Here is a 22,935-nt window from a genome sequence, read left to right on the forward strand (position 1 = left end):
ACTCCAATTTGATAATAAAGGTTTAATATAAACGTAAACCCCAAAAATATCAATAAATGTGTTAGATATATTAGAATATGCTTTGCAAGATATGAAAATTATCAATAACTTTTTCACCTTATTTAAGTTGAAATTGAGGTGAAGAGATGAACATAAGAGTCATAAAAGGACCCATGGCATGTGCAAACAAACACTAGTTTAATATTCCCATACCTAAGGGCGGTTTTACAGAATGGAACATGAGGCATGTTATCGACCAGCCAATTTAGCCAAAATCCAGAGTCCTCCATAATTTTTCAAAGACAAGATGGATTCTCTTCCATGATATTCTGGTGCAAAGAGAGGGCATTTGGCACAAAGTGATATGATCGAGACAAAAGAAGATGGTGTGTGGACCACTTTCTTCTTCCTTTTGGAGGTTTTAGTTTAACTATTTTCAATAAAATCAATTAAATGGAGGGAAGGGGAAACTATTATTTTAATTGTTTGTCCCCTGTTTCCTGTAATGAGGGGCCTTCAAGAGGAATAGTTTTGTTTGACAAAAATTATTCATAGCTAAATTGACAAAGTCGTTGTTTCCCAATCCATAAGAAGCTTTTATAGCATCTTATATTGACCAAAACTGGATCCGCAGGCCATAATAGTCTAAGCCCTATAAGACATTAAGCCACTAATTTTGCGCCCAATGGTCATTCAGTAACCTAAATAGAATAAAATCCTATGTCTACACATCACAGCATTTACATCAATCTTCAATTCTTCATAGAAACCCAGGATTTGTTGATAAAAGAGATACATAACCAAATTAAGTAATTTGAGTAAAAAACACCTATGGCCATTGACTTAACAACTCGGCAATGCTTCATTCCGCTGCAACTTTGGTCAGTAGTCAACGGCTTTCTTTTTAAGATGATGAGTAACCTCAACACCAAAATATAGGATAATAACTTATGGACTCAAGTGTTAGTACAATAACATTACTAGATGACGGTTCAATGAAAAAACCACTGCTATTTGGCAACCACATGATTAAGGCACAGGTATTAGAAAGGTCTATTGGCACCATTTAAGTGCAGAGATGCCTTCTGAGCTAGCTAACTGAAACTAATCTCCCAATTGAGGTGGAAGGAGACTACAAAAGATAAGGAACCATTTATCGCCGCTTCAGAGGTTGCTGTAAAACAAGGATTAGTCAAAGGACAATTCTGGTTAACAATCTTTACAATTTCATTCAAACAGTTAAACAGTAAAATTCAGAAAAAAAAGAGAGTTTTTTGTGTGAATAAATAAAGAAACCAAGTTAGTGAGCAAGAACTTACCCTTCTTGCATTATTAGGTACTTGTGGCTGTCTTCCTTGTGGTTGTCTGTCAGATATACTGTCTAAATCTTCCATCACTACTGGATTATCATGCTTGTAGAATGCCTGCAGGGTTCTCACAACAAATGGACGAACTACATTCACTTCCATTGCAGACAGATGAGCAATCTGCAATAACATATCAACAAGATCAGGAACTTGCAAATTAAAAGGTAGAAAATTATGACTGCAGTTCCAAATCCCTCCTATAAATAATGCAATCATGTTTCCCACAGACATTTTTTAAGCCACAACAAAGGGGTCATTTACACAACACAATTATTTTGATATTTTGGCACCGATGTCTCACAACCATTCAACCATTCAACCATTGCTACTTAAAAGTATGTATTAAACAAAATAATCGCTTTAGCCTATCCAGCTTCTCAATGGGCAGATTCCATTAATAAGAGGAAAGCTAGCTCCACCAAATTCACAAACATAATGACAATATATTCAATCTAAGGAGATAACAAGACACTGAGTTGCATATTGAAAAGATAGGTTGAAAGAATTTCAATGCCCCAAGTTTCATTTACAGATGAACCTCACTCAGTGGGCATATGTGAACTGCCAAACCGCATAAATCTTGTCGTGTGATAGTCTCTGTCATCCCTTGCAATTGTATTTAGATCCAATGGTTTAGTCCTACATCTAAAATGAACTAAGAGGTTTTATACACACGGGCTACTAAACAAGGGAGAGATATTCTTCCTCTTAAACGCATTACATTTAGACATGATTATATGAACATATCCAAACCTTTTCCTTCTTCCTCATAGAAATAACAGTCCTGATGATCAACATAAAAGAGAAGAGAGATGTAAAGTCTTACCTTCACTGCAGATGTAGCACTAAATTTCTCCAAGTTAGTTTCAACTTTATGTAGCCGTACATCCCTGATGTCTTCAATGAGGGACCTCACCTATGAAAAAAGATTATGTCAACGTCTTCCAGAAAAATCAAATCCCTTAATAAACAAAGATAAATAACCTTGAAACTAACCATATATATGTCAGGAATGTCTTCACGTGCACTACCATCCACAAAATTACAGTTCACATCAACATTGTTTGATATAATAGATGATTTTACACTAAAATTAAAAAATAAATGCATTAATGCTTACTGGTCAAAAAGAAGTCTGGATATCTCAATGTAATGGAATGGTACAGCCTGAAATGTCCCTTGATCTTCTCGTTCAGCCTCCAAAACTTGTGTTAAATTTTCTACACGACATAGCAAAGAATATAACAAATTAGAGAAAGATTGAATTTAGTGTTCATTTTTAATTTCTTACATTTTAGACTGACTTTAAATAATGATGAACAATTCAATAGCAACTTTATACCAGAAAACAAAATTTATGGTAAGAAAGTACGTATAAAAATTAATAAATAAAAACACACCGACTGACATCCACTGAGGAGGCCGAATTGTGCATTTTCCTCTCTTCTTCAAAGCCACGGCTAGCCACAGTGGCACTTTAACGGGTATTTGAGGGAAGAAGGGACCAAAATCACCCTGCCATTGAAACAAGTTGACCATTAAAATTGATCATAAACTAAGTTAACAATGGCATAAAAACTTCAATTTGACAAAGAAGGGGAAACTCAGAAAATACACAGATGAAATTGAGAGAATCCATTCTCAAATTAGGCACAATCTCCATTAATTCATCTTCCGCCATAAACTCAACCTGCTCAACAACAATCCAAAAACTGATTGCAAAAATAGGATAAATTAAAAAAAGAATTAAATTAATATAGAAATTGAAACCTCTTCTGGAGAGAACAGAGAGATGGGAGAATCAGATTGACCAGCCATCCTGGAAAGTATAATCGGATAGGGTCTAAAGCTTTAGCTAAAATCGAATGTGGGAGTTTGGTTATCAGAGGATTTTGAAAGCGTTTACCTGACTGAAAGTAGAAACCCTACTGTGTATATCGTGGCGGGAAAAGCAGTGAATGATTTTTTCAGTCTTCCATTTTTACCCCCTGTACACAGAAGACTTTCCCACCCGCGACTATTGACGGATTTAAATGGAATGGCAAATTTCCCACATATTTTTGCCTGAATATCACTTTTTTACCTTGAACTTTGCAAAATAACATTTGTCCAACTTTATATAATTTTCTGCAAGTTTTCACAAATGGACAGAAACTCCAACCTAAACTTTCTCCTGGAAAGTTTAAAAGCCTGAAAAAAAAAAATCTTTTTATTGTCTGCGTCTTCCGTTCAATCTCTCCATCGATTTCCTATAAGAACTATTATTTTCTTCACTTGTGTTCAGTCTCCTAATCAATTTCCAGCCTTCAAATTGAAATTCTAAATCCAAATGGCGTCGATGGAAACTTTGGTGAATATATAAAGAGAGGAAGAATGGAAGAGCTGGAAGATTAACTGAGAACAAAGGGAGAAGTTCCTTTGTTAACAAGGCAGATTGAGTTCAATCCAAGGTTGAAAGAAAGGTTGAGCCATTGGCTGTTCTATTAAAAACTCGAGACTTGATGCCAGAAAGGCAATCTACTCCCACTGACATGTCTTACGCTTCCATTCATGATGGCATTTAGGTGGCTGTGCTGTGTAGCCAGGGTAGAGTAAGGTGCGAAGGAGAAAAGCGATTCAAAAGGAAAGACTAAAGTGTATTTTAGCAATCAAAAGAACAACGGCGCTTGGGAATCCAGCTGCCATTCAATAAAGAGGGCAAGAGAAATAGCATCCGATATGATAAAAGAACTAAAAACCCTCACATGTGTCAAATAACATCTAACCCCCTAACATTTTTTATTTGAACTTGATTCTAAAATCCATTTTAAAGTTATAAAATAAGTTTAATATATCAAAAAAATAGAAAATTTAAGTTCATATTTTTATAAATACTTAAATATAATAAATTTATTTTCTTAAATTCAAAATTACCATTTTAAAATTTGATTGAAAATATAAAAATGAAAATTTTTAAAATTTATTGAGTTTGGTTGTAATATTATTTTGTATAAAAAATTAAATTTCTTTTTCACATTCATATAACCTCTACATATTTGATTAAACTTCATACGTACCTCAAATTTGGGTCATTCTGCTAAATACCCCTATATCATGTTTGCTTTCGAGTTTGAACCTTAACTATAATTAAATTTTCTTAAAAAAAAAAAAAAAAGAAACAAAATAATAATGATATGATGTGAAAGGCGAGTGCGCGTGACCTACGATGCCTGACTGCACGACTCACGAGTGGCACATATCAAAATAAGATGACGTGGCTTTATTCAATTGGCAAACCCATCGGTCACCTAATCTATTAGTCACCACCCATTGTTTCTGTGACTGATGAACCCGTGGGCCACAACCCATAGAGTGAATAAAATCCGTTCACAATTTTTCCAAACTCACAATTTCCGAATGCTGTACTTACTTGACGAAAATACCCTTCATCTATAGCCTCACACTCTAGAGCATGCTAGGTTGGAACAGTAATTTCGACTAAAGTTTCTGACTGTAAACTACACAGCTACAGCCCCAAACGCCGATATATACAGTCGTTCAACAATTTTAAGGCTATAACGAAAACAAAAGATCTCTGACGAACAAAATGGGCAGGAAGTTCTTCGTCGGCGGTAACTGGAAATGCGTGAGTTCTTGATTCATCCTGTTGATTACTTTGAACTGAATTTGTTTGATCAGATCACGAGTTTTCTGTATTTTTGTTTGATTTGATTCCCAGTGCGGTGTATTGGTTATTTATTTATTTTTGTTTGTTTGATTTGAATTTGTGTGTAGAATGGAACCACGGAAGAAGTGAAGAAGATCGTTAATGTAATCAACGAAGGCCAAGTGCCATCTCAAGATGTCGTTGGTAAGAGCATTTCTTTTAGTATTTATTTTATTATTACAAACAATTAGCCAAATCTTAGATTAATATATGAGATCTGAATTAGATAAGTTTACCTGTAATTTTTTTGGGTTAAAATTTGAAATCTAATTAGAATTTTAAGTGGTGTTTGGTCAAATTTGATAAGGAGTTTTATGAAAAATTTGAATATAATGCGGTAGAACTAACGCAGAAACTTCTTCAATAAATTTTCTGAGGTTGATTAGAAGTGTTTGGTAATTTGATTTATTGCAGAGGTGGTGATTAGCCCACCGTTTGTGTTTCTTCCACTGGTGAAGAGTTTGTTGAGGCCTGATTTTCACGTTGCGGCTCAAAATTGTTGGGTGAAGAAGGGAGGTGCCTTCACCGGTGAGGTTAGGTATGTGCAAGTGCAAGTTACTATCAGTACTTTCGAAACTTGACTTGGGTACTTTTCTAATTGAAAATGGATGTGAATCAGAAAATTTAAATTTGAAGTATCTTGTTTGTGCAGTGCGGAGATGCTTGTCAATTTGGAAATTCCTTGGGTTATTCTTGGCCATTCTGAAAGGAGACTTATCTTAAATGAATCAAACGAGGTAAGCAGCGTTTATTCAGAATTTTAGAATTCGCTTGTGGTTATGATATGTCTACAACTGGTACTTCACATTTGCTCATCTTTTCTTCTTATCTGCAATAACGTTATATTTTCTGTGTGTTTCATTCAGTTTGTAGGAGATAAAGTTAAGTATGCACTTTCTCAAGGCATTAAGGTGATTGCTTGTGTTGGTGAGACTCTTGAGCAGCGTGAGGCAGGGACTACAATGGAAATTGTTGCTGCTCAAACTAAAGCAATTGCAGGTACATAATTGACACTTTGCAGAAAACATGTGCAGTTTTGAAGGTGTTAGATATTAATGCTGTTAATTTCTGATATCTTATTTAGAAAGAACTATGCAGTCTGTTTGTGTTCAATGATTGTTATTAACTTATTCTCAAATTTGCTCTTGAATACATTTTGTGTCTAGTGTGTGGTAATATCATATTACACAATTTTGTGTGTGGTGTTATTATGTTACATGATTTTTTGTGCACTAAATTTGTTTTTTATGAGCCTTATAGTCCTCCCTTGATCGTTAGTTTTCTATTTTTATTGGCAGAACGAGTCTCAGATTGGTCAAACATTGTTTTGGCCTATGAACCTGTGTGGGCTATTGGAACTGGAAAAGTTGCTACTCCAGCTCAAGCTCAGGAAGTGAGTGAGAGAGACTTTTACCATATTTGTTGTATTTATAATATTTTTTTAATTAAATTAAACACATTCGTATTTTCTTTGCTATATTTTGAAACGTAATACTGTTTCTCTTGCCTTTTCAGTGTTTGGTTGTAGCTTAAAGAATTTCTTTGAGATTGTTCTAGGAAACAATTTGAAAGAAAATCATTAGGGTGTTTGTTTCAGCAACTTTAGATGGCAAAATGGAATGTAGCAACTGTTTTCTATTATTAAATTGATATAGCGTAAAATTTCTTAAGCTAAGATTGTGGATTTGGTTAAGGGTAAGAAAGATATTTGACAAAAGAAAATATTACTTCCGATTGACCTAAGTGTAAAGAAATTTGTTTTTTTTTTAATTATTGTCCTATTTGTAAACAACTCAATCATGATGATAGCCATGTTCATCTTCATGGTCCCCTTTTTATTGCATTTGATGTATATGACAAAGAGTCCTTAAGTGATATTCTGTTTGCTAATTTTGAATGATAAATTGGATTTTGTTATATAAAGCTTTCTGTTTCTTAGGGATTAGTTCCCGTTCCTGACTTTTTTTGTATGATAGGTTCACTTTGAACTGAGGAAATGGCTCCATGCAAACATCAGTCCTGAGGTTGCTGCAACAACCCGGATAATATATGGAGGTATCTCTTTTTATTTGTCCATAGTGCTACTTTTCTTTATATTGCTTTCAGTTGTTCTTACAACATGCATTATAAGTTATATTTTGGCTTTTAATCCTTAACTTTCTTTTTTAATGAATTTTCAATCTTCTTAAGGAAAGTAAGGTTTTTAAACACTAGAACGTACAGCTGATAGAAAAAACAAAATATTTGTAGAAAAACTGAAGAGTTTTTGTAAAATTTTTATGTTAGCATCCCATCAACTGAATAATCTGTTTGTGCCTAGTCAAAGCTTGAGTATAAAGAAGCTACATATGGGTTGATGTATTAAATATAAATTATGTGTACATTCCTAAAGCTGCTAAAGTTGACAGTTGTGGCAAAACATCACAAAAATGTGTTTGCCAATTTTTTGCTATTTCATTTATATGAATGCAGTACGAAAATCTTAAAAACAAGCATTCTATATGGTGCTAGCAAAAGCATTATAGTTTTCTCTCTGGAGGATTCCTGAGTACTAAAGGGCAGTGATAATGGAAACTAAATATGGTAGTTTGTAAAAATGTTTAATCACTCTCCCTGCTCATGCAGGCATGCTTTATGTAGTATGTATTTCTCATTTCTTATTGGCATACGTGTTTCAGGATCTGTAAATGGTTCAAACTGCAAGGAATTGGCAGCTCAGCCCGATGTTGATGGATTTTTGGTGGGTGGAGCTTCTCTGAAGGTAATAATGAATTTTCCTTTTTCTCCTTTTGCGACTCATATACTGAAGTTTCTTGTACTTATTTTTTATGCTCCTTTCATTACTGCATTTCAGCCGGAGTTCATTGAGATTATCAAGTCTGCCGAGGTGAAGAAAAGTGCCTGAAGCTTGCTGAGTGTGGCAAGCTTTTATTGCACTTGAAACGGTTTATAAGACTCTGGTTTTCAGCAGAAGTTCCCGAGCTTGTTTCAGACAGCTTGGTGAGTGTAGCAAGCTTTTGTTCTATTTGACATGTTTCTTAGGACTCTGATTTCAGGCATAGCTGCTTGCATAGTATAAAGCAAGCTTATGCTTTAGGTGACATGATTCCTGAGCCTCCGATTTCAGACATACTTTTTCGATGCAATAATTCTATACTTTTTGTATTTCCATAAGCCAGATTGAACTGGATTTTATTTGTCAATTAATCATTCTATTTCCCTCAGCATGTGCTTCTCACTTTGTTTATACTATCTTCAGGGAAAATTAGGCTAAATCTTACTTTTCTTCAACATATAAACAAAAAAGGATAAAGTTGATTTTGGGTCATTTATTTCAATGCCACAATGATTATAATAAAATTTGAGTGTAGATTTTTAGCGTATGAATGTGACTATTTGCTCCAGAATTGCTTGTTGACCTTTGCTCTTGTTTTCAAATGGTAAATAGTATTTTCAAGGGTTTTTTATCCCAGCGGTAGAGTGGGTAATTTCCTTTTTATGTGTGTTTTATAAAAATAAAAACAAACATTTATTCTTTATATTTTTAAATATTATTCTTAGAATATCATATTTAACACTTTCAGTTTTTGTATTTCTCAATTCACTATAATAAAACACAAAATAGAAAAAAAAAATTGTGCCCATTATTTGTTAAGTTATATTTATCTGATATTTAATTTTTGTTAAAATTTGTTAATATTTTATTAGTAATATTAAATAAATAAAATTTTATTTTTTAATTTTAAAATATTATATTTTTCATGTTAGGGTTTTATTATATTCTCTTCGTTTTTTGTGGATCGTTGTTTCCCTCCTACCTCTTAGACAAAGAAGAATCAATCATCTTTAGAGGCTAATTGATCACTATTAGCATGGATCTATTTTAAAATAAATTATCTTTTAAACATTTTTGGAAACGGTAGGTCGAGAGCTAAAATTATGTTTTTGATATTTAATAACATTTAAAGACAAAAGTAGTGCCGAGTGGTTTTTAAAGGTCAAAACAAAAGTTTATGTTTGGTTAGAAAAATTCCGTAAATAAAACCCTTCGCAAAATTAATAAAAAAAACAAATCTTTATAAATATTAAATCAGATTCTTTTCATAAGACTATTTCATAGTAAACCTTCTCTCCTCTTCCTGTTGGATTGATGAGTATTAAATAAAACGGTGCCGTCTAAGTTTAAGAAATAATTAGAATATTAATGAAATTTAATATTCCTCAAATTAAATACTAATTAATCGATGATACCAAGTCTGGTAATCGGGAAGGCGTTGTCATCTATGGTTTACTTTTCCATTTCTTGAACAAAATTCAAACCAAAGTTTCACACTTTTCCATTCTCCCGTTGACCACCCACCTCTTCCCTTTTTTTGTTTGTTTTTAATATAATAATATTACGTATATTTAATTTAAATTTATAAATATTTACGTATTTATATATTTTATCATATAATTAATTTTTATTTTTTATTAATTAAAAATTATTTAATCATATAATAACATATGTAAACATATATAATATATATTTTGATGTATCTAAAATAAATATATATAATTTTATTGAATAAGTAAATATGCAATAATTTACTATATTTCCAACCAATTAGAAAAAAATATTAACAAAATTTAGATATTTAACCGATAATAAAAAATTCAATAAAATTATTTATATATTTTGAATATATAAATAAATATATATTTATATGTGTCATCATATTATTGAGTGATTTTAAATTAAAGATAAAATAATACTCAATTATGTGATAACACATATAAATATATATTTATTTGTGTATTTAAAATAGATATATATAGAGTTAATATTTAAAATTTCACAAGTATCATTTTTTTATTAAGTGATGTTATATATACGTATTTTTAGTACATAATTCATCAATACAGAAGATGTATCATTATGTAATTAAATATTATTTTATTTTAATTTAAAATTATTCAATTTTATAATAACGCATCAATTATATATATAAATTATATATCAAAAATAAATATACATAATATTACTTTTTATTTTATTGATATATATTTTTTAATATTTAAATATGTAAATAATAAATTATTATATAATTAATTGATTTTAAATTAAAATAAAATAATCTTAATTAAATCAAATAATTATTCAATTTTTATTATTAACTCGCCCTCTGTCGTATAATTCTCTTTATCTTTTATTTTATTGCTTTCCACTTGCCAATGGCGGGGTCAGCCGGATGCTTTTCTCCTTCTCGAAGCTCTGCAAAAAATAACCTTCTCAGTCACAGACAGCAGAGAAGCCAACACAGCCCACCCTTTCTTTTCTAATCTATTTCTCAACCCTTACTCACTCTTTTTTATTTTTTTAATCGGTCAAATTTTGCGATTCGACGGTTTTGGTTGTTGCTGGCTAACAGCTAACCTTCGTATAAAAGTTCTGCTTTCACCCACTTAAAACTCTTCTGTGTCTCACGAGCCAGCCTTGTTTGTATCATAGTTCCTTCTGTAGCTTTTTTTATTTGCTTTGCTTCTTCGGTTGGTTCTGGTGAAAAACTGAAGAAAGTTTGAGCTTTGTGTTCATGGGGTGTTGCTGGGGTTCTCAAATCAAAGCTGAAAGTACTCTTCACACTGGTATGATATATGATCACATTTCGATTTTCTTTAATGCATCTGTGAACTGTTCTTTGATTCCTTTATTATGATGATTGACGGTCTGTTTGATTTCAGAAAAATGGTAGGAAAACATATAAAACTACAACTTTGATTATTAGATTACTTTCTCAACTCTTACCGAATTATTTATTTTTGAATTTTTCGTTTTGATTGCAATAAATTTAGAAGATATGGTGTTTGTAGGAACAACTTCGAGATACCGTAGCCGAGATGTGAATGGTTCAAGTGTTTCATGCAGCAGGGTCTCATCGGTTTCGGTGCCTCGAACTGAGGGAGAGATCTTGCAGTCCTCTAATTTGAAGAGTTTCAGCTTCAATGAACTGAAAACAGCCACCAGGAACTTCCGTCCAGATAGTGTTTTGGGTGAAGGTGGATTTGGTAGTGTCTTTAAAGGCTGGATTGATGAGCATACCTTCGCGCCCGCCAAGCCTGGCACAGGCATTGTTATTGCTGTAAAGAGGCTCAATCAAGAGGGCTTCCAGGGTCACCAGGAATGGCTGGTTAGAGTCCATTCTTTTGCCCCCTTTGTTTCATTCTATGCATTTTTTCCCTTTTGAATTAAGGCAAGCTCACTAGACTTGGATATCATTTACTAATAATAATAGCTTGACTGATTCATTTCTTTGTGGCTTTTGAACTTTAGACTGAAATCAAACACCTGGGGCAGCTGTCTCATCCTAATCTTGTGAGATTGATCGGTTACTGCTTAGAGGATGGCCACCGGCTTTTGGTGTATGAGTTTATGCCCAAGGGAAGCTTAGAGAACCATCTGTTCAGAAGTGAGTTGTTGATGTCCACTTCTCTTTTCTCACTTCAACCTTTATATAATCATTCAGGAGTTCTAGTCTCTTTAAGAATTTTATTTAAAAATTTAAGTTTTGTTTGGGACAGAAGGCTCTTATTTCCAGCCGCTGTCATGGAACCTCCGTATGAAAGTTGCTCTTGGTGCTGCAAAGGGTCTAGCATTCCTGCATAGCAACGAGGCAAAAGTGATATTTCGAGACTTCAAAACTTCTAATGTCCTGCTTGATTCAGTAAGTACAACATGCTCAACCATTGATCAATGTTATAGTTCTCACAAGAGTTTAAATTATCTTGATTAGCTCTCTAACATTTTTTTTCCCTCATTATAATTTGATAGAACCACAATCCTAAGCTCTCTGATTTTGGGTTGGCCAAGGATGGGCCAACAGGTAATGCTAGCCATGTCTCCACAAGGGTTATGGGTACCTATGGGTATGCAGCTCCAGAATATATAGCCACAGGTATCTTTTCTTCTTCTCAACTTACAGTTAGTTCTCTCAATATTTGAGTATATTTCCATATATTACAGACCATAAACTTTGTCCATCAATCACTGGTGTTTATGCCTCAGTTGATATAGTGCCTTATTTGGCACAAAATTCAAGCCTATCTAAACAGAAAAAATGGCCTAATGTTGTAGACTGAATGCTTCTCTAGTGTAGCGTCATCACATGATTTTAAGCTTATAAATTGCCTCTATTGAACTTCACCCAGTTTGCTTAATATTCATTTGTAACTGTGTATTTCATATTGGAATTTGCCGTCTCAGCCGAGCAGTATCATGTTTTCAGTCCCCAAGTTGCTAGCTGCTCTTGATCTGTCTGAAAGGCTATATCTTATTATGCACCTTTTTGGCCCAAATGGGGATCAAGCTGGCTTTCTTTTTAACCTGCAATTCTTTTTTTGTTATGAAGGTCATTTAACTACCAAAAGTGATGTATACAGTTTCGGGGTTGTTCTCCTTGAAATGTTAACTGGCAGACAAGCAATTGATAAGAATAGGCCATCAGGAGAGCAAAATTTAGTTGAATGGGCTAAGCCTTACCTTCAAAGCAAGCGCAGAATTTTCCAAGTTATGGATCCTCGTATTGAAGGTCAGTATTCACGCAGTGCAGCATTAAAAGCAGCTGCACTCACATTTGTATGCCTATCATCAGAAGCCAAGTACAGGCCAACCATGGATGAGGTAGTAAAAGCATTGGAGCAACTTCAAGACTCCAATGACACAGGGTCCTCTGGAAATGAACCCCCTAAATGATCCCAGATATAACAGAAAGAGCCCTACGATGTACATCTCAACGGAAAAGCTCCCTCCTGGTAGGCCACAAACAACTTCTCCTCTTGGTGCATAAAAATGAAGACAAACTTGATACATGCTTTATTGTTTTTGCCGATTCAAAGGAAAATGGTGGTGGTATATTAGATGAATGTAATCCCTTGAAAATGTGCATGTATAAACAATAGTTGATCGGTGTACAGCCTTGTCTAATATCTCGATTGTTATTGCCTTTTCTTTTTTAATGGAATGGGTTTCAATTTTGGTCATTAAACCTTCATTTAAGAGTGTTTTTTTTTTTTTCATGCCTATGGCACTTTGTAGCAGCCTGCCTGCATTTTTAAATGGCAGAGAATTGTGTTAGCAGAACACTTGATTGAACTACAGTGTGCCTGATGAAACAGCCTTCAATTTCACCTTGCTGCAATTGTTCGTGTAAATACGATTCAATTTGAATGTAAATGAGGCTTAAAGTCCAGAAACGTATATCCTGTTAAAAGCTTTGCAAAGATGTTGAATAATCCAAAAAGTTAATCACCACCTACAACCATTTCACAATGACTATATTAGGTTGGTATCAAATCATATTGTTTTTTTAGTACAAGATGGTCCAATAACCTCAAATCAATGGAACAACTATCCATATGAAATCTTCTTGGTTTATAAACTTTCTTATATGTTCTCATTTTGCTCAAAATTTTTATAAATGTTCTGTATGGTGTTGAAGTGGATGTGGTTGATTCTTGTTCTTGTTGTGTTCCATGTGGTCTGCAATCGAAAAAACTTGGCATTTTGAAATTGAATGGATTGGATCTTATACGAATGCAAGGAAGGTAATCGAAAAAGAAAGAAGATGAGTTCTTTTCTTTAATCACTTATGAGCCGTGCAAGATGAAAATTTCATGTACGGTTTTAAATGAGAGAAAGAAGTGAGGAATCCTTTTTTGACTACTCTCCCACACCAGTTGTTGCTTTTCCTTCTGTTTTTGAATGTAGCTGCTTCAACTTCAGATACTCAAATTTTCAATATTCTTTTTTTTTCTCTCATCAAATGAATGACATCTTCTTTTGGAAATCCTAGCTATTTTAGCATGATATTGGGGAATCTCATTTCTATTACTCAAACAAGCATAACGTATGTTTGCACATTTGTCCATAGGTCAAATTGGATATGTAAGTATCGGAATAATTGTTGGAGACTCAAATGATGGATATGCAAGCATGATAACCCATAAATCGGTAAATTGATAAATTCGATTCAAAATTTGATCAAGTTATTTAATTCAGTTCAAAACTCGTTAACTCATTAATTGGTTCAATTTTAGTTTAAAGTTTTTTCCAAATCGAAAATTCGATCTAATTCAAAAAATCCTCAAACTGGTTCGACTAATTGAAACAAGTGCCAACACGTATCTGGGGGTGGCTATGGATATTTTCTTTAAAAAATCAGTGTCCGTCATCATCTTGACTCCAAATTTATTGCTGCTAATGGTAAATTAGCTAGAAATTTGTACTGATTATTTGAATACATTAAATCCATCATGTAAAAACATATTCAAATTTGGAACTGCAATTTACCCTCGCTATAATGCAGGGGAATAAGAACTATGGCTAATTTTACGCTCTTTCAGCTGTTAAATTACCAACAAAAATTTAGCTAGTACAAGCACGAGAAAGTCACAACTGTTAAATCAGATGGTTACATTAAATTTGCCCGCATTTGCTGATGAAGCCCAGATACAAGGACTAAATAATCCTCACTTGCAGCAATAGAAGCCTACTCAGATTCAGTATCTCCAGCATTTCTAATGTAAAGGAAACTATATTCTTGCAGTTTTCACAACTACTGTTTTACGATTAGCAGAGCTTCAATAAGCCTTATCAATCAGCAGTTTCTCTCTGAGCTTCTTGAAGATGGAGAAGGCAAATAGGGGTGTATGGTATGCAAGCACATTTGGCAGAGCTGCAAGGAGCAGAGAATGCATGTTTGGCATCAATCAACAAGCAACTGTAATTTTGTCTGATTCGGATTGTGAGCTGTTGGAGTTGGAAAGCAAAGGACTCTTCTGGAACTCATTTCTTAGCTGACCACAAGCTGCACTAGCATCCAATCCCCTGGCTTGACGTACACTAACAGTTATTTTACGAGACTCCAAAGCACCTGAAAATGCTTGGACCTGCCAAATAGAATGATGTTAAAAAATAAAGAATAGATTGACAAAAAAAAAAAAAAAGACGAGGGTTATTGTCATATATGGAGAAAATGACTTATGATTATCAACAAACCGCTTTTCTGTATGGGCGTTTATAATCAGAGCCATCTATTGGATTGAAAGGTATGAGGTTCACATGGTGACCACGTCCCCACTCATTAAGAAGCTCAGCAAGTTCTACAGCATGCTCTAGTGAATCATTGACTCCAGCTACAGATCACCAATAAGTAATAATATTAAAGAAAAGAGCTATTAAAATTACTTTCATGTTTTCATGCAGGAGCACCAAAAAAGGAAGGGGAAGAAAAATTATGTCAAGTGAAACTTCAGTACCTAATAGTGCATACTCAAAGGTTACCCGTCGACTAGTTTCAACGAAGTAATCCCTGCAATCCTTCATAATCGCTTCCAGAGGGTAAGATTTCGCACTTGGCACTATTGATTCTCTAAGTTTCTGGTTAGGAGCATGCAAGCTGGTGTGCAAGGAAAAATATGAAAAGTAAGTACACATCCCCCAAACTGGAAGAAATGTTTTTCTGCTTAAATCTCAAGAATTAAAGGGTAAAATCCAAAAGTAGAGCACAGAGAGAAATCACACTAAAAAACCAATATTTGGTTACTCCAGAACGTATATCATTATGCTTGGTGAAGAAGAAAAAATAATATGAATGATTTAGAAATGAAAAGCACCAAATATTCTCATTTTCTAAATACAGCATCACACCTGACAGCCAGTGTCGATTGAAGTTTGTGAGAAGCCAGCTTTTTTATTGTGTTTGGTACTCCCACAGTGGAAATTGTGATCATTCTTTGTCCAATTTGCACATCCTTTAAAATAAATAACAGCACGGAACAAATGAGTTTACACTGAAAACCCACAAATTAAAAATTGATGCACGGTTTAATAGTAAACACGAGGTAGACATGGTAAATGAGATAATTTGAATTCTTATAGTGATTCTCCCAGCAATTATCAATTACAATTTTTTTCTACATTTCTTATCTCTCTTTTTTTTTTCCTGCTCATAAAGTAAACAAGACATAAACATTATTTGACCACCATAGTACATGGCATGTGATGCAACTTGTTACTGCTAGACCAGAGAGAAATATTAATCTCTTAAGTGTGAAGAATTATACTGGATAGTTAGAACAACAGACTTTCTCAAATAAGAACTTCATTGCATCCTATCAAATAGAACTCAAATCAAATAACAACTGATTCTAAAGAAACCCAGCGTTCCATAAAAGCAATACAAACGAAGTTAAATGAGAAAATAGGAACAAATTTATTAATGAAAAACCTAGATGAACTGCACAAATTAGTTGTAAAGGCACCTTATTCAAACATTGATGTGCTTCAAGCACTGATTTAAGATTCAACATTGGCTCACCCATTCCCATGAACACTACATTTGTCACCCTATGCTTAAAGATCTCTTCAATGGCCAACACCTGCATAAACATTAAAAACAGTATATAATGGTGAATGAAGTGAATCTGCTTGGATTCAATAACTTTTTCATGATAAATTGATAGAAAAGCAATTTTTTTCATACTAAAGCTCAATCTTCACTTTGTTTTCAGAATTGTGTGGGCACTGAAACAACAGAAAGAGGACTTCGATGATCAAAAAAGGAAGATGAAAATAAAATCACACACACATACCTGCCCTATAATTTCATGCCTTTTGAGATTTCTTGAAAACCCTCCCTTCCCTGTGGCACAGAATGAGCAACGCAATGGGCAGCCTACCTGAATATCCGAATATAACACATTAAGTTAGCCAGGCTATTATAAACAACAGTGCATAATCATATAAAAGTATTCATGCTTCTATATAAAAATTCTCATAAGCTAAAAAATTATGTGAAAGAACCACCTGTGATGACACACATGCAGTAAGACGCATTGAACCTCTCTCGTCTTCAACTGGTATACCAACAGTTTCAATTAATCTGTTGTCTTCTAATTGTATCAATAACTGCATGATCAGCAACACAGAAAACTGATTAATAAAATATATACAACACCAACGGGAAGAAAAAATTAGAAAGCTAACACATTTATGAAACCAATTCTGCAATTGAATTTCCTAAATTTAAATGATAACATCAATTCAAAATACAACAAACTGTGAAAAATAAAAGGAATTAAAGAGCAACTGAAAAACACTTAGCAAATGCAATAACCATACTTTAATAGTTCCATCAGCTGCCGTGACCGTGCGATAAATTGGTGAGCGACCAACCGTCCATCCAGCTTCCTGAAGGTCTTTTCTAAACGCCTGAGGCACTTCATTATAGCAATATACAAAGGAAATAAAAAGTCACTAAACACAAACAAGCAAAATATAGAAATTATACTTAAAAAAATACTCACGTTGAATAAAATTCTCAATTTCGTTGATCTTTCTCTTGTAAATTAGATGGTGAAGTTGCTTCCCTCTGTAGCTTTGCTAAATTATAAAATCGAAAAAGAAAATCATTTTTATTAACAGGAAATAGTTAAATTTGAAGGAGAATTTGTTTAAATTTGGTTAGCTACCTGGCCGAAGTCGATAGCGAGTTGTTGAAGCCCGGCTCGGACATGCCAAGAAGGACGTGAGGGTCACAAGAGGGAGAAGATACAGATAGGTTGCGCCGCGAGGTTGTGGCAACGGCGAGGCTAAAACGAGGGCGCAACACTGCACGGGCCAAAGGGGTGGAGCTCGCTTGCTGAAGCAGAGCCATTGAAGCGGCCATCATCATTCTGTCCTGCTCAATTCTTCCCCCATAAACCTCTGCTTTCTATGCCTCATCTGTTTCGGCTAAAATCTCAAATGAAAAGACAAAAGTAACCCTTATTTTTATTAAAATAATATTGAAAAATATAAAAATTTTATAAATTAACTTACTTAAAACATAAAAGTCAAAAACTACACATGGTTAGTTTGAAGAGGTTTTAATAATTTTTTTTTAAAAATTTATATATAAATAAAAAAATACGATAAGCTATTTTAATTTAACAAGAAAAAAAATTGTCGGCCGGGCCGGGCCTTGCAAATTCAGGGCTCGATTTCTAGGGCTTCAAAAGAAAAGTTAATCATATAGCAGAGGGTGGACATTGCAGTTGACCGTAGACTTACAGATCTAAGTAAATCTTTCTCGGCAATTCTCTCATTCCTGCCGTTGAACTCGTATAGGTGAGTTGTCGCCTTTGCGTTTTTCTCGTCATTTTATTCATGATCTAAGTGAAAATCAATTTTCGGTTTGAGAGCTCAGAATTTCGCAAGAAAACGAAGAGAAATTAATTTTTTTTCTTTCACTTAATTTTCTATATTAATTTTTCTTTTTCTTTGTGTGAATTTTTCGGACTTCTTAGCTAGGGGATTTTATTATATCATCTGTTATTCATTATATGGAAAACGTGAATTTGGTCAACTAAGTAAGAAAAATTATATATAGGTATTGTTGAATACTATTTGGTTTGTTTTCAGAATATGTTTCTTCTTCTTTCTGAATTTCTACCATCAATATTGTTTTATTACTTTATTTCACACTTAAATGGACTAATTTCATAGATTTCTTCTGTTTTTGGACCTTGATTGCACACAGTAATCTAAATATAAATGTAATGTAAAATCAGATGAATTTTGTTGTACACTATTTTTAATGATTCATCTGTTTAGGCTGACTTTAATTGCAAATTGATGTGAATTTTGAATTTATCTACTGCAGTATCATGAGAAGGTACAGCCCACCACACTATAGCCCTCCTAGGAGAGGATACGGAGGTAGAGGAAGAAGCCCTCCGAGAAGGGGATATGGTGGTGGTGGTGGTGGTGGTGGAGGTTATGGAAGACGCAAGGAGCAGAACCAGGGAAGCCTTTTGGTTCGAAATATTCCTCTTGATTGCAGGTAACTTATTATAGTGGAGGTTGTTACTTGGAAACCCACCCAGGGTTGATACACTTAAGTGGCTTGAAGTGTTTATTGCTATTTCAGGCCAGAAGAACTTCGAATTCCATTTGAGAGATTCGGGCTTGTTAGGGATGTCTACATTCCCAAGGATTATTACACTGGGTGAGTTTTATTTCGTGAGAACAATACACCTATATTTTTATGCTTTTTTTAAATTGAAAATGAAACAAAGTGCCCCACATGTTCACTGATAGACAGCTAATTATTTACAAAAAAACTTGAAAATCATGTGTAATCTGTGCAGTATTAACATCAAAAAGAGAGAAAAATTACAACAGCCCTTAAAGCCACCAAAAAGTTGTCTGCATGAACTCAAAACCCCTTGCCAATAATGAAATATGGAGAAAAATGAGGTGTCTTTGAAATTTTTTTGCAATAAATGGCCAACAAGCTTCAAAATATCTGACTTATATGGTTTCCTCCCTCAAAATTCCAACCTATGTGGATGCTGGATATGCTATCTTTAAATGAATTTGTTCTAGTTGTGTTTGTCTTTAGATTGACTATGAGATTCACCCTTGAGGTTGGCTCTTCAGAACTCAGTTTATGTTGATGGGTTAAGCTCAAGTAATTGTGCTTGACTAACTTGATATTTCTCTATTGAACACCCAACTTGATGAAGTCTCTCTTGCTAATATATTCTACTATAGCTTTTATGTTACTTATCTATTTATATCATAAAGAAGATTTCAGTGAATAAATTTCTTTTAAGTATATTTTAATACAACATTCAAATTTTTTGGATACCTAATTGAGTCAACAGTCAGAACAGAGTATGAGCCTCTCTTGGTTAATTTCTTGTTAATAAAGTTGCTGTTAATTCAGTTCATTTTAATGTGTTGCTACCTGAAGCAGAAATTTTAGATCAATGATTAGTTTTTCAAGTCCATAGTTATTTTAAAATTTTTACTCGCAATCTATTTCCTAAGTCGATGCACCATCCTCAGTCGCTTATGCAATTAGGCCTGGAGAGATACGTCCACTGAATAAAATTATGAAATACTTATCAAGGCCTTTATTTCTTTTTTTCTTTTAAATACCAAATTAAAGTTTGAACTGGTTTGTCAGGGGGTATGTTGGTTTGAAGTTAAGTTAAAACAAGCCAAAGTCCCACTTTTGATGAAGACCTACCGTTTATGATGCCTAACTTATTGGTGTCAAGGGTGTTAAGAGTAATAATCAAATGAAGAGTTATCACATTTCAAGGCCTACAGTTTATCATGCCTAACATAGTGGTCTCAAGGGTATAAAGATTAATGTTCAAATGAAGAGTGTTTCTTTTTTGAAGAGGAACTTTATAATTATGCAATCAATAGAAGTCTGATGAGGAAGAAGATTGAATCTTGCTCAGTTGAAGACTACATGAAGAGATTTTAACTTTGGAGAATTGTTGAATTCAATTGCTTCTTATATTTACAAGCATTTGAAGAATTTTGAAGTCACTTCCCTCTTTTCAAGTTGCCTTTCATACTTGATTGTTAAAGAAAAGGTGAGCCACTTAGCTTGCTCTATGTATATTCAGTGCCCACACATGATGTAGTAAGCAGCAGGATTGATATGTGTAGAAAAAAGGTGTTCTCAGTGATGAAACCCTGACAGTAACATAACATTGAAATTTGACTAGTATCTCTGCTTAGACAATGCTGTTACCTCAGATTTAAACTTGTATCAAATGAAGCAATGCTTTGCCTCAAATGCAGTGAACCTCGAGGGTTTGCTTTTGTGCAATTTGTGGATCCTTATGATGCCTCAGAAGCTCAGTACCACATGAATGGGAAGCGTTTTGCTGGAAGGGAAATATCTGTTGTTGTTGCTGCAGAGACAAGGAAAAGACCAGAGGATATGCGCCAGAGAGCTAGGGTCAGGTAATCTGTCTACCTCCTATAGTCTGCTTCCGTTTTGCTTGCTTGTGTTGCTTTTGTTAATTTTTCTTTTTATTGTTTTAAATTCTGTAGTGGAGGGTCAGGCTACAATGGACCACGGTCATCTTATTATGGTATGCTGTCTTTTACTAAGATATTTATGCTTCAAAATGAATATCTTTTCAGAACTTTCATGCTTGATCTGTAGTGTCATGTGTTTAGTTTAATTATGAGTCAATAGCCAAGAAAATTTTATTATACTTTAATTGTTAAGACTGGGTGGGAGTTAGGAAACTTAAAGTTGGGTCCTCTGGGTTTTGAAGCCCTTGGTGGATATAGTAAAATACGTTGCTTGCAAATTTTTTTAAGTGATATACTGAATGATTTTCGTGGTTCTCAACATTTGTTTTGCATATATGCCTTTCCTTTTCTTACAGTGGTGTGTGTGTATAGAAATCTCTCTCAACTGCTGTCTGTTCTGCATATACTGTGTTCCAGGACGTTCTCGGTCACGTTCAGTATCCCGTTCACGCTCCCCTCGACATCCTCAAGGTTCTAGAGGTCATTATCACTCAAGGTAATTGATTAAATCATTCTCATCTGCCCACTATCTCCTCCTTATGCCTGTTGACGTGGGAAAATACATTTGGGTGTTAATAATTTTGTTAGGTCCTACTCTCCTACCTCAAGACAACATGAACATTACTCTGTTTCTCCAAGAAGACATGCTGAACTCCCAAGATCACCTAGAGGTCCTCCACAAGAGAGAGGTGTAAAATACACTCGCAGGGCATATTCTCCAGCTTATGATGATGCTGCTGATCCAAACCATGGCAATGATTATGGCGAGTAAGTGCAAGGCTCTGTCTCGCCGAATTAACCTTGTAGGCTTGTAGGTATACAACACAATGCAATACTATCATGAATATGTGATGTTTTTCACTATTTTGTATCTGGATTTAAAACCATGGTTGTTATTGGTTTGTCTGTTTTAGATCACCGTTGATCTAGATATTCATGGTGCATACCACTTGGCTAAGATTGATGAAACATTGTTCTTGTATGGAGATGTCAGGTTCTGATTTTGTTATGCATTCCATCGACTGGCATGCACTCCTTGAGGTTGATTTTATTCTGCTTTTTATTACATTCTCTTGATGAAATTATTTGTTGCAGGAAATCTCTCTATGACGGATCCCGGGCTCATTGGAGGTCTCCACCAGGTGGTGGAGCATCAGGGTCACCGTCTGGTTCTAGATCTAGATCTGCGGAACTGTCTCCTAGACACGGCAGATAATATAAGCCATTAAGGTGAAGACATTTTTGGAGACTGGCTGTTAGATTTTAGCTCAAACATTAGCTCTTTCCAGGTTTTCAAGCAGCAGTCTGTAGCATTGTCTCCCCAAATGTATGCCTCTTGCAGACAGTGAAAGAAAGCCACGATAATAGGCTTGCTTGTATGTGTGGAAGAAACTGTAACCAATTGCACCAGTATCGCCAACGGATTTGATTATTGTTTAGATGATGTGCAGATTATTGAATTAAATAATAATTATTACATGGATTAAGATAACTATTGTAGATTATAATCACATTTTAAGATTATATAAGTCATAATCTAAGAACTACTAGGATTAGGTTTTTTTTAACTATCATAATTAGATTAATGAATTTTAACATTGATATTGGATATATTAACATAAGTAATCATTTTTTTTATTATTTATCAAATAATTATAGTAATTAATATCTTAAGAGTTAACAAATTGGTAGAATATTTGATTTTATAGAAAAAAAAAGTATGAATTTGAGTTTTTATTATATTTATAAAACTTTGAATTATTTGATATCTTAGATTATAGGTTTTGTTATTGATTTGGGTTTATCTATTTAATCAATGTGATATATACAAATGTGGCAAAGACATGTTTTATATTCCTACGCTGTCAGGCCCTTGCATGTTGCAGGAAAAGGGTTCTCTGTACACTGCTTGCATGGGTGTCCAGCTGCAGAGTCTTCTGTACACTGTCTGCATGTTTGTCCAGCTGAAGAGTCTTCTGCACACAGGTTGTATGACT

At 34.1% G+C, this 22,935-nt stretch overlaps 5 protein-coding genes across 7 annotated transcripts; 3 read left to right on the top strand and 2 right to left on the bottom strand.

Moving 5' to 3' along the window:
* Positions 1-739: 739 nt before the first annotated feature.
* Positions 740-4,073, bottom strand: LOC123193328 (DNA replication complex GINS protein PSF2). Of its 2 annotated transcripts, XM_044606228.1 has the most exons (9): positions 3,274-4,073; positions 3,138-3,186; positions 2,983-3,057; positions 2,768-2,882; positions 2,488-2,587; positions 2,364-2,394; positions 2,194-2,283; positions 1,320-1,487; positions 740-1,174 (listed from the first exon to the last, which is right to left on the bottom strand). In XM_044606228.1, exons 2-9 carry the CDS (start codon positions 3,183-3,185, stop codon positions 1,154-1,156), a joined length of 648 nt encoding a protein of 215 aa, XP_044462163.1. In that variant the 5' UTR covers position 3,186; positions 3,274-4,073; the 3' UTR covers positions 740-1,153. The 2 variants fall into 2 exon arrangements, with proteins under 2 accessions (XP_044462163.1, XP_044462164.1); XM_044606229.1 differs by lacking the exon at positions 3,138-3,186 and having other exon boundaries at positions 3,274-4,072.
* Positions 4,074-4,751: 678 nt separating this feature from the next.
* On the top strand, positions 4,752-8,297 carry LOC123193329 (triosephosphate isomerase, cytosolic). Its single transcript, XM_044606230.1, has 9 exons — positions 4,752-4,992; positions 5,142-5,217; positions 5,488-5,611; positions 5,726-5,810; positions 5,940-6,072; positions 6,372-6,466; positions 7,050-7,128; positions 7,752-7,834; positions 7,928-8,297. Exons 1-9 carry the CDS (start codon positions 4,954-4,956, stop codon positions 7,976-7,978), a joined length of 765 nt encoding a protein of 254 aa, XP_044462165.1. The 5' UTR covers positions 4,752-4,953; the 3' UTR covers positions 7,979-8,297.
* A 1,965-nt stretch (positions 8,298-10,262) lies between these two features.
* LOC123193330 (receptor-like cytoplasmic kinase 176) lies at positions 10,263-13,100 on the top strand. Its single transcript, XM_044606231.1, has 6 exons — positions 10,263-10,698; positions 10,924-11,240; positions 11,384-11,519; positions 11,632-11,774; positions 11,882-12,005; positions 12,459-13,100. The coding sequence occupies exons 1-6, from the start codon at positions 10,647-10,649 to the stop codon at positions 12,800-12,802; spliced, it is 1,116 nt and encodes a 371-aa protein (XP_044462166.1). The 5' UTR covers positions 10,263-10,646; the 3' UTR covers positions 12,803-13,100.
* A 1,327-nt stretch (positions 13,101-14,427) lies between these two features.
* Positions 14,428-17,837, bottom strand: LOC123193331 (probable dual-specificity RNA methyltransferase RlmN). Its single transcript, XM_044606232.1, is given in 11 exon segments — positions 14,428-14,997; positions 15,107-15,243; positions 15,367-15,506; positions 15,758-15,861; positions 16,372-16,488; positions 16,702-16,788; positions 16,916-17,017; positions 17,231-17,328; positions 17,416-17,491; positions 17,581-17,615; positions 17,618-17,837. Coding segments are annotated over 11 exon segments (1,242 nt in total). The 5' UTR covers positions 17,784-17,837; the 3' UTR covers positions 14,428-14,817.
* Positions 17,838-18,060: 223 nt separating this feature from the next.
* Positions 18,061-22,430, top strand: LOC123193603 (serine/arginine-rich SC35-like splicing factor SCL30). Of its 2 annotated transcripts, none has more exons than XM_044606653.1 (8): positions 18,061-18,217; positions 18,753-18,932; positions 19,020-19,097; positions 20,696-20,860; positions 20,951-20,991; positions 21,356-21,434; positions 21,527-21,706; positions 22,034-22,430. In XM_044606653.1, exons 2-8 carry the CDS (start codon positions 18,757-18,759, stop codon positions 22,152-22,154), a joined length of 840 nt encoding a protein of 279 aa, XP_044462588.1. In that variant the 5' UTR covers positions 18,061-18,217; positions 18,753-18,756; the 3' UTR covers positions 22,155-22,430. The 2 variants fall into 2 exon arrangements, with proteins under 2 accessions (XP_044462588.1, XP_044462589.1); XM_044606654.1 differs by lacking the exon at positions 22,034-22,430 and adding an exon at positions 21,853-21,924 and having other exon boundaries at positions 21,527-21,753.
* The last annotated feature ends 505 nt before the right edge of the window (positions 22,431-22,935 follow it).

This window comes from Mangifera indica, chromosome 12, assembly GCF_011075055.1.
Source record: "Mangifera indica cultivar Alphonso chromosome 12, CATAS_Mindica_2.1, whole genome shotgun sequence".
In the NCBI taxonomy this organism is placed as follows: domain Eukaryota; kingdom Viridiplantae; phylum Streptophyta; class Magnoliopsida; order Sapindales; family Anacardiaceae; genus Mangifera; species Mangifera indica.